Source organism: Synchiropus splendidus, chromosome 13, assembly GCF_027744825.2.
Source record: "Synchiropus splendidus isolate RoL2022-P1 chromosome 13, RoL_Sspl_1.0, whole genome shotgun sequence".
NCBI lineage: Eukaryota > Metazoa > Chordata > Actinopteri > Syngnathiformes > Callionymidae > Synchiropus > Synchiropus splendidus.
The window spans coordinates 10782375-10792449 of NC_071346.1; the positions used below are offsets into that span (position 1 = coordinate 10782375).

The 10075-nt window shown below is 41.4% G+C and overlaps 2 protein-coding genes and 1 long non-coding RNA gene across 5 annotated transcripts; 2 read left to right on the forward strand and 1 right to left on the reverse strand.

Annotated features, from left to right (window-relative positions):
• Window positions 1-796: 796 nt before the first annotated feature.
• LOC128769571 (regulator of G-protein signaling 13-like) lies at window positions 797-1962 on the forward strand. The gene is made up of 5 exons (XM_053883392.1): window positions 797-924; window positions 996-1055; window positions 1121-1182; window positions 1250-1416; window positions 1505-1962. Exons 1-5 carry the CDS (start codon window positions 851-853, stop codon window positions 1682-1684), a joined length of 543 nt encoding a protein of 180 aa, XP_053739367.1. The 5' UTR covers window positions 797-850; the 3' UTR covers window positions 1685-1962.
• A 2184-nt stretch (window positions 1963-4146) lies between these two features.
• On the reverse strand, window positions 4147-9845 carry LOC128769352 (uncharacterized). Its single transcript, XR_008416386.1, has 3 exons — window positions 9775-9845; window positions 9346-9437; window positions 4147-4315 (listed from the first exon to the last, which is right to left on the reverse strand). It is a non-coding gene; the product is annotated as an uncharacterized LOC128769352 (long non-coding RNA).
• ro60 (Ro60, Y RNA binding protein) lies at window positions 4237-9262 on the forward strand. Of its 3 annotated transcripts, none has more exons than XM_053883005.1 (8): window positions 4237-4343; window positions 5443-6036; window positions 6320-6540; window positions 6606-6752; window positions 6837-6974; window positions 7041-7157; window positions 7730-7876; window positions 8020-9262. In XM_053883005.1, exons 2-8 carry the CDS (start codon window positions 5460-5462, stop codon window positions 8170-8172), a joined length of 1500 nt encoding a protein of 499 aa, XP_053738980.1. In that variant the 5' UTR covers window positions 4237-4343; window positions 5443-5459; the 3' UTR covers window positions 8173-9262. The 3 variants fall into 3 exon arrangements, with proteins under 3 accessions (XP_053738980.1, XP_053738982.1, XP_053738981.1); XM_053883007.1 differs by lacking the exon at window positions 4237-4343 and adding an exon at window positions 7285-7401 and having other exon boundaries at window positions 5534-5672; XM_053883006.1 differs by lacking the exons at window positions 4237-4343; window positions 5443-6036 and adding an exon at window positions 7285-7401 and having other exon boundaries at window positions 6049-6540.
• Window positions 9846-10075: the final 230 nt, after the last annotated feature.

The following is a 10075-nucleotide window of genomic DNA, read 5'->3' on the forward strand; positions in this document are numbered from 1 at the left end:
CTGCATTCATGGCACGGCGAATAGCTTTCCTTTTCCTCACTCTGCTTCAGTGTGCTATGCTCTGGCCAGCAAAGCCTCTGCAACCAACCTCCACTGGGAGGCATTTTGTCCTCCAATCAACCAGCTGACAGTCGCTGACCAGTACTTGGAGACCTTTCCCTCAAAGTTCACCCAGGTATTCATCCCACGGAACTGTCAGCTCAAGTAGCACCACTTGTTTAGAGAACTCAGGCACGGGAACTATGTCAGGTCGCAGGGTAGTTGCAGCAGTGTGGCTGGGGAACTTCAGCTGTCGCTTGAGAGCCACAGAGAGCTGTCAGTCTTTAGCAAAGGTCAGGATGCCTGCAGGAGTTCTGCTTGCAGGGGTCGCCTGGTCTCATCTCTGACAGCGGCAGTTGACCTCTTGAAGGTCCAGATCTGTTTGGCTCGCATGAGTCCTGATGGCTTCAGATATTGTAGAAATAAAAGTGTCATTAAGGTCTTAGGTGGACAAAAGTATAGATGACTTTGTCCCCAAGAGTTTTAGTTTTTTTAAGACTGAGCTGGTAAATGTGTAGTGTTCATCTCCATTAAAGGACCCACTGTCTACTGTCTGTAGCCTCTTTTATTTGCTTGAAATATTTTGACTCTCATAGTGTCCTAAAAAGGCCTCTATTGAAAAAAAAAAAAAAAAAAAGGCTCACGAAAGTTGGCGTCACATCCTAACTTCCTCTAGCTCTGTGGTTAGATCAGAATCGCACAATGACGTGTCAACAGCCTTATTTCACGCTCTGCTTCTCTATAAATGTACGACACTGAGCACGTGCGGCTCCGACAGTCGAGTCCTGGTCCTCCTGAGGTCGCCTTCATCATGCCTAGTCTAGTCACATCATCACCGAGGCAACTGCTGCACCTTTTGGACAGTGACAAAAGGGGAAAGTGCAGGTGAGCTATTCAGTTTTCTCCTGTGAGTTTGATGTCACGACTGTAAGATTTACAAGTGGTGTTTTTGTCAGGAGAGTAAACCTGAAGTCTCCTCTCCGCTGTGGGTCATCTCAATCTTCTTCTTCTGAAGGGTAAGGACCATTACACATTGAATAATCCTCTGAACATGACACTAACATCTCCTTAAATCTTCTAGACTCTGTTTTGATGAGATGTCGCAGTGGTCCCAATCCCTCGACAGGCTTTTAACGTCCAACTGTAAGTTAAAATCAGTACTGTTCAACCAGTCATAAATAGTCTGAACCTTTTTTGGTTTCGCTTTCAGATGGCAGACAAATCTTCCAGGTCTTTTTAAAGTCTGAGTTCAGCGATGAAAACATTGAGTTTTGGCTGGTCTGTGAGGAATATAAGGAGATCAAGTCTTCATTCCGGATGACGTCGAGGGCTAAAAAGATTTTCAAACGCTACATCCAGGCAGAAGCCCCGAGAGAGGTACATGGGATAATGATAGCGTTTGAAAAATGCACACCTGCAGTATAAAAGGAAGCTATTTATAACCCTGTGGTTTGTGTTTCTGTAGATAAACATTGATCACAAAACCAGAGAGACGATCCGACGAAACATCCAGGAGGCCAACCGAATGTGCTTCAATGACGCCCAGAGGATTGTCTACGGACTGATGGAGAAAGACTCTTACCCTCGTTTCCTCAGGTCTGACATCTACAGCGCTTTATTGGAGTCAAAGTCTGTGAAAATGTAAGCACGGAGGGTTTCAGAGACACAACTGCTTGGACAAACTGGACGTCTCAAATGGGCAGCAAAGTCACGTATTAGCGCAGTGTCAGGTGTTGTGATGCACATCTGTAGGAACTGTGGACAGAAGGTGTTTGGTGGTGGTGTATTAACAGATATAGCCTGATGTAATAGACTGCCAGAGCTACCAAACACACTCAATGCATGCTGTTTTTATTTATACCTACATGTGTTATGTGCTTGCAATGCATCCAGTCTTGATATATAATGTTCTAATAAAGGAATCTTGCCATCATATTTGCAGTTATCATGAATCAGCGATATCATCATGAAAAGATGAATTGAGGAGAGAGAGGAAAATACATGAGGCGATGCTTTAACTCTCACTGTCAGTGATGCTAAGGCTATATTTCACTCCCTTTCTTCAGAGTAGGACTTCCCCACTCCTGCTCTGTTGCAGCTCTACTACACTGATTTGTAGCAAGTTATGAGGTGTTTTTCCGAAGCATCTCATCCAACATAATTATATTTCAAACATGAAGATCAATTATCAGTGTTTATTGGCAATTGTTGGCTGAAGGAAGAGTCTGTGTTGTGTTGTTGTGAACAGAGCCAAACCTTCAGGAGGAAGTGTGAGTGAAGACCCAACCCACAACATCCTCTTTTGATGTCACCCGTCTGCCCACACCCACACACGTGTCAACTGTCGTGACACTAGCACGCCGCCTCGACCGTCATCTAATGCAACTAAGCTGTTACATTTTCAATCGTGAGCTGAAAATGTGTTTTTAAAAAAGGAAAAAAAAGGATTAAGCCCAAAGCAAAGCCAAGTAAATGACAGGCCGTCTAGTCATTGTTTCCTCTTTTGGGTTATTTTGTTTTTTTTACTTTGGTTGACAGTCATGTGGCAGATCACTGATATGAATAAGAACAGGATGTCTGTCTGGGTCCAAAAAAATGGATTTTAAATGTTGATAATTGAAGCACGCAAATACAGATAGGTTCTCTTCATCTGTAACTTTTACTGCCCAAATTATTATTTTTAAAAGCCTGGTGTCATGATGGGAAATTACACTACGAAGGGAGACATGTATATATGAATTGCACATCTTCGAAAGCTATAGTTTATAAATAATCGAAAACCCAACTGACATTATCTTAAATGTCAGGAATGGAAATTTAAGTCCCATGAATGTATGGACGATAGCATAAAAGAAAAAAACGTGCTCTATTTTTTTGATCAAGATTGGTAGCGGTGGAGGAAGTTGGCTCTCTGTGGCAACCCCGATGGGAAATGACAAAAGACACAACATATTTATCTTCACAGCTTGACCTCTTTTCATAATCACCTTCAATTAGTCATGTCTTTTGAAGCGATACGGAGTAATGGGTGATATTTAGGTTAAACAAATGCTTCCCAACCAATATATATGAACTAAACCTGATTCGTTGCTGTATTTTTAGATGAATGATAAACAAATGAGCTTATTTCACTCACACACAGTTTATTCTTTTTGGGGATCCTGTAGTGAAAAAGAACAGATTGGTTTATTGTCGTTGCACAATACACAAACTAGGAACTATCTATGAAGTACATATAATAGTGTGTAATAAGAATTTGTCTTTTCCGGTGGGGATTTTACGCTGGAGTCCGAAAAGGGTTACATCCATTTTTATGTATTTATTTTTGCTAGTTTCTATTAGAGTTGTAAAGAACTGAAATTTGTTTAGCACGTGTTTTTATTTTATATTTTATGGCACCTCCAGAAACTGTAACACAACACGCACCAGAAACCTCATGTAACCACAAGTACCACTGTATAATGGCTGCGGTTATGAAGGAACCCCCTGTGTTTTTGAACGATAGTCACTGAGGTTATGTTTAGGGGGGGAAAAAGATATGAATTACAGTTTTTAAAAATGGGTCATCCGAACCATGGTAGGACCACTGAGGATCTACAATGATCTACACTAAACCTTTCTGGCTGGTGGTGATGCTCACTGTCTAAAAGTCCCAATATCTAGTCTATAAAACGTGTCATGTCACCATCTTATATTTTCAAGGCCATTCCACTATATATTTGTTCCACTTAAGGAGACACTGACATCTAGTGGACCATGTTCACTATCTTTCAAGGGACATTTCGTGAATATCTGGCATTAAATTGAGGACTTTCTGCCCCTTTAAAAAAATACGTTACTCCAACACAGGACCGGAAATAAGGCGATGCATCGTCGTATTGTGCTGGTTTTACTGTAATTCGTTTTAACGATGAGTATTACTATCAGCATGAATGTTACTGACTTTATTCTGAAACCACGTGAGCTGCCTGTAAGCAGCAAATGTTTCTTATATTGTGAGGTAAAATTTCTAAGCATTTCCCCTCTGTGTTTTCGGTTTTACACCGTAACTTCCTTATTTTTATTGCGGTGTTGCTGGTGTTACAGTAAACGAATGCGTCGGTGTGAGTTGTCGTAGTAGTAGGAGTAACTATCAGCGCTGGACGGTAGGTGGCGCTCCGCTGCCCAACCGACTGGTAATCGGCTTCCGAAGATAGAAGAAGAAGCCGGCTTGCAGTCTGAGCATCGGGGCGAGGCCGCTGTCACTCGCCTAAACCGCGTCAAACTTGTCATTAGCCTGCACACATACATAAAAAAAAAACCTGGTAAGCACATGTATGGTGTATAGAACTGAATTCTGTCTGTGCGTTTCGCGGTATGCATCGAGTAATACGCGTTTGTGGGCATGTTTTCACTTTATTGGAGTTAGCTAACTGGTAGCATAACGGAGCTCCAATGACTATTTAGATGAGATTTTTGAAAAATTTAAAGTTGCTTGGTGAGGCATTCGAATAAGGTAGCATGTGTCTTCGGAAGTTTGAGTCAAAACATGTATAATTACTGGTGAGTTACAGACTTTTGGACCAGTTTGGGTGTGTTGATGTCGATATATTGTGTGATATTGCGTGTTGGCAAAGACCTTTAAAGGTTCTGTTTTTAATCCCTCGACGTTATCGAAATTGTGTTCATATCGCTTATTAACTCCAGCCCGAGGTGTTATCACGCCTCCATCATTGTGTCCTCTAATCGGCTTTAAGCTATTTTTGTTTGTACACTCATTCAGAGAATGTGATGTTGTCACAGACTATAGTGTAATGGTCAGTCTATTGACGTTGTCCAACTGTTTCACGTCCCGAACCTCTGCTTGTTGTGTATTGTTCTTTACTGGTTTTGCTCAGTGTCTAAATTTGAGGCCCGCGATGTACAGTATACGGTGCCCTGCAACTTCAATTCATATTATGTGTTAAACTCTGAACTCTGTGGTGATGAATCGTCGGACTGTCGTCCGAATGTCACGGGTGGCTGTAGATGTGCCTCCCCGATCTGTATTTATCTGCCTGATGGAAAAGTGATAGGAATCTGATCATCAGTGAAGTTTGTCAACAAGGCCACGTGACATGCAGTTGTTGAGGAGGTCATGTGACCATTTGTGTTTCAACTTACTTGTAAATTAAGTCCCAGATTTGAGTTACATTTTCAGGAAATGTCTTGCAGGATGGTGAAATCTGAATGACTCTTTAAAGTTCTCATTTAAATGACTATAGGTTGAGGGTTTCGGCCTGGCATCACAGTGTTGTTCTTTTTAATAATACTGCTTCTTTTAAATGATAAATCACAGTCAGCATGTTTATCAAACGGCACATTTTACCCTTCTTTCTCCAGATGTCATTTGCCAGTGTTTAATTTTACTCTTCTCCTTTCAAGGTGCCTCTTGTGTGACAATGGAACCTTCAGGAAAGTCTTGTTCCAGGAACCACACTCAGAATGCATCTGGTGATGCATGCTCATGGGAAATCAATGACAAAGTCAGACTGTGCCGCTTCCTCTGCTATGGCTCGGAGCAGAAAAAATACACTGCTGGAGACGAGGGCCGTATCAGTGTGGAAAACGCAGAAGCCCTTCAATCGTTGCTTCAGGCTGGACAAGGCTCTGAGGTAGTGGAAGAGATAAAGCGGTTTGCTCAAGATGGCCGAGCCTCTAGGTTTGAGCCGTGTTTTTTTGCCTTGGCATTGTGCTCCCAGCACTGTGAACTAAAGACCCGGCAGGCGGCCTTTAAAGCCCTGAAGGAAATCTGCCATGACCCTGCACATCTGTTTACATTTATTAACTTCAAAACACAATTGAAGGAGGGCATGAAGTGTGGCATCTGGGGTCGCGCTCTGAGACAGGCCGTGTCTGATTGGTATAATGAGCAAGATGCTGTGATTTTGGCTGCTGCTATGACCAAATGTAAACAGAGGGAGGGATGGTCTCACAGAGATGTGCTGCGACTATCTCACACCAAGCCAGTGCATGAAGGTGAGGCTAGAGAGCCATGTTTAGAGAGCTTTTGTAAAATCAGAACAATTGTATCATGACTAAAACATGTTTTGTATGTTTGTTTTTTAAAAAACGAAACATTTTAAGTGTTCAATATCTGCAGGCAGTGTGACCATTCTTGTTCTACAGTTTTCAAAGCATCATTTGGTCAATAACACTGCTACCTTAAAGTACTGAATGTCAAGTGCTTGCATGGCTTATGTCTGTGTGTCTTAATTTATTGCTTGTTTTTATATGATCTCTTTATTCATTTCTATTCTAGCTATTGCTGTGCTCAGCAAATATGTGACAAAAGGGTGGGTAGAAGTGCAGCGTGCCTACAACGACAAAGAAAATTCTGAAGAGGTTGCTAAAGTACTTGCATATTTGGAGGTGGTGGAGAAAGTAAAACACAGTTACGATGAAACAGAAGTGGTTGCTTTGATAGAGGAGCACAAACTGGAGCGGGAGATGCTTCTGACAGACCACCTAAAGTCCAAACAGGTTAGTGTATTGCTTGGCCATACTGGTTTCCAGTTTGAATTTCTGATGTTGTTTTTGTGTTGCAGGTGTGGCATGCGTTGTTAAAGGAAATGCCTCTCCAATCAATTGTGAAGGCCTTGGGTAAGATAGCTGTAAATAAAGTTCTTGAGCCGGAGAGTCCAGAAACGCGGGCCTTGTGCGACAGGATCCAGAGCGACACAGAAGTCAGAAAGGTACCTGTTGGGATATACAGGATCTAGATTCATCTGTTTGTTTTTTTACTGTTTGTAATCTGTCATCTGTCTTGTAACTACCAGTCAAAGCTTCATCCTTTCAGCTTATTAGTGGCCACTGAAAAGTACAAAAAAGGCCAGGGGTATCAGGGAAAGACAAAGTGGAAACCAGACAGCGACATCCTCAAGGCACTGGACTCTGCATTTTACAAGAGTTTTTTGGTGAGTTGTGCAGTGTTTCAGAGCTTGGAGCTGAAAAAAAACTTTTGGCAATCTCCTCTGCATTAGAACGTGAATCCTGTTGGTAAACGCTTTGTCGTCGCCGTCGATGTGAGCAGCTCCATGAGCAGAATTCTTAAAGGGACCTCAATCATCACTCCTGTCGCTGCTGCAGCAGTTGCCATGGTAAGATGATACCCCAGCTATTTGATTATTTGCTGCTGCATTTGTTGAGGCAGCTGCATAACCAGAGTGAAGGCCTTCGAGAAAACAGTTAACCACATGAGCGTGAATTCTCTCATGCCGTACACAGTGTTTTGTGAGGACAGAAGCAGATACGCAGGTGCTGGCGTACTCCGAGAGTGGCCTGATTCCATGCTCCTTCTCAGCTGACACGTCTCTTTCTGACGCAGTCGGAGAACTTGTCAAGGTGACTCTCAGAATGTTCTTATGGAATAGCACATGCAGTGATCTGAATATCATTTGCGTATGTTCATATCATATGCAACACAGTAGCGCCCCCATCTGACCATTATCTGTATGGCAAGCAGAATAACTGGAATGATACGTGTTAAAATGTACTCAAACGGAAATTATTTGGTTAAATATCTTAATTTGTTGCCACTATAAGTACATGTTTTAAATGTTTTATCCACCCACCGGAGCACTAGTCAACAGTATAGTTATACTCTATCATTCGCCTTTTTTGTTTCCACTTCTATCAGTTCAGTAATGGATTTCTTTATTGTGTGTTACAGGTCCCTGCAAAAAGCACAGACTGCACGCTCCCAGTTACTTGGGCCACGGAGAACAAAGAAGCTGTAGATGTCTTCATTGTTTTAACCAACAATGCATTTTGGCCATTTTGCTCCAGCCCAGTGGAGAGTCTGAGGAAACACAGACAAGTATGATCTGTTTGTCTGTGTCTCTGTGTATCTGTCTGTATCTGTGTGTCTATCTATCTATGATTAAAATTGTTTGGTATGTATGTTATACAGTTATTTATGTGGTCTGTTCCGTCACCGCCGGCTGTTCTTTTCTTTAACAGACAACTGGCTCCACCTCCAAGTTGGTGATTTGTGACTTGACCGCCAGCGCGAGCACGATGGAAGACATCGATGACAGAGGACTGATGAACCTCTGCGGCTTTGACCTCGGCGCTTTCAGCCTCATCCACAACCTAGCTCTGGATCTGATCTGATCCCATCCAGTTTCACAAAAGTGCGTGTTCAGAACTCCGGAGAAGAAAAAGGAAAACACTTTTTGAGTGCCCAAAAAGTAAGAAAAGCAAATATGTCATTTTTGTTGACATTTGAATTACTCATGTAACAACTGGTTCTTGTGACAATATCCTTTTTATATTGTGTGATCAACAGTGTCCAGCAGGCTGGACAGCAAAGTTATTTGAATTACCAGGTTTTTATGACCACCTTTTTGACAGGTTGAACAAGGGCGTGTGGAACAGCATCTGCCTGATGGTAAATATTAGGATACCGTCATATGTGTAGCAGAGTACATATGGAGCAGAGTTGGAATGTTGTGACTGCAGAGCCACTGTAAGGTTATTGTAGGACGAGTTACTAGAATGCTTCTCTGATAGGATTCAGCACGTTTGTTGAGAGAATTCATATTTAATTATGCCCTGTGGGCAAACTAGCACATCTGTCTTGCAAGTTCAGAGCTCTTTCAAAAGATTTGGAGTCACCGTCCTCATTCATGAATTTGTTCATGTAACATTCATCTAATTATACTAAGTTATAGTTTTATTATTTTTATTGTAGTCTGATTGTCTAATCCCAGAATTGTGTGATGTGACTAGTTCGTATTTGTAATCCATTGTTTATTTTTTGTTTTATCTCTGAATTTGTCAAAACACGTGGGATATTTGGGAGACAATTCACGGACTTGTTTCACAATCTCACTTCAGCGCAACATGTGGCGTGTACTGTATCACTTTATACGGAATGGGTTAAGAAGTTACTTCTGTCGAGGTGGACCGAATCCTGTAGCAATGTATGTTTTTGTATTTAGAGTGTTGGAAAACTGCAAACACTAACAGTGGGATCCTAGACTTCCATAAGGCTGTGCACACGTGTTTTTTCTGACTGAAGGGAAAAATGTCAATGTCAAAATCTATTTTAAGTCTGAAGTCGAACCCATTGTTTTATTGCCCAAAGGTAAACGTTGTTTATTTTGTCATTGCTATTTTAGTGATGTTCCAAACTCCCTTCTATGACATAAATGTTGCATACTTGTTGACATGTGACTACTTGACTCTAATAAACACCTTGTTGCCCAATTTATGCTGTTTGTATTCATTTTTAGAAGCTCCGCCATTTGGACTGTGTTCACAAATAAAATATATGTCACTTACATTCTTGGTGACTTCGGGTCTTACACTGTGAAAACACAGGCCACGCAAGAGCTTCTCATCTGACGCAATGATCCAGATGCGGACACCACATCCTGCACAACATAGATAACAATCTCAGATGCAGATTGCAAGACTAATAAGTGAAACGGTTACTATGAGTAACAGATATTTTGGTCATTCCTAACTTTATTTTGACCTTATCTATCAAACTAAGGGGTAGTTGTGAATCAAACTGCGTCAGAAATAACTCTGATAAACAAATGCTAAAAATGACATTATTATAAATTAATAGTCCTAAAGGAAATGAATTGCTCAATAACACGACATGACATTAGACAACATCAGTGTCAGTCATTTTCGACGGTGAGTCCGGCTTTTATAAGAAATATAAAAAGAGTTTATGTTGTGTATTTCAAGCTCATTAAATACGTTTAATTTCCGATTTCCTTTTTCTGGATGTTGTACTGACGAAGAACGCTCAACACATCCGCCATCTTCACTTGTCCTGTGTAGAAGGAAGTGGCTATGCGAGGTCCCCGATTATCAACATCGTGTACTCCCGCACGATGCCTGATTCCAACTTTTCACTTAATAATAATAATATTAAAATGCTGGGTAAACGTATGTTCACTTCTGCAAGTAGTGTTTAATTTAAAATCGATCGATTTTAAATGTGAAAAGTGAAGTGAAGTGAACAGTTGGAATCAGGCATCGTGCGGGAGTACACGAT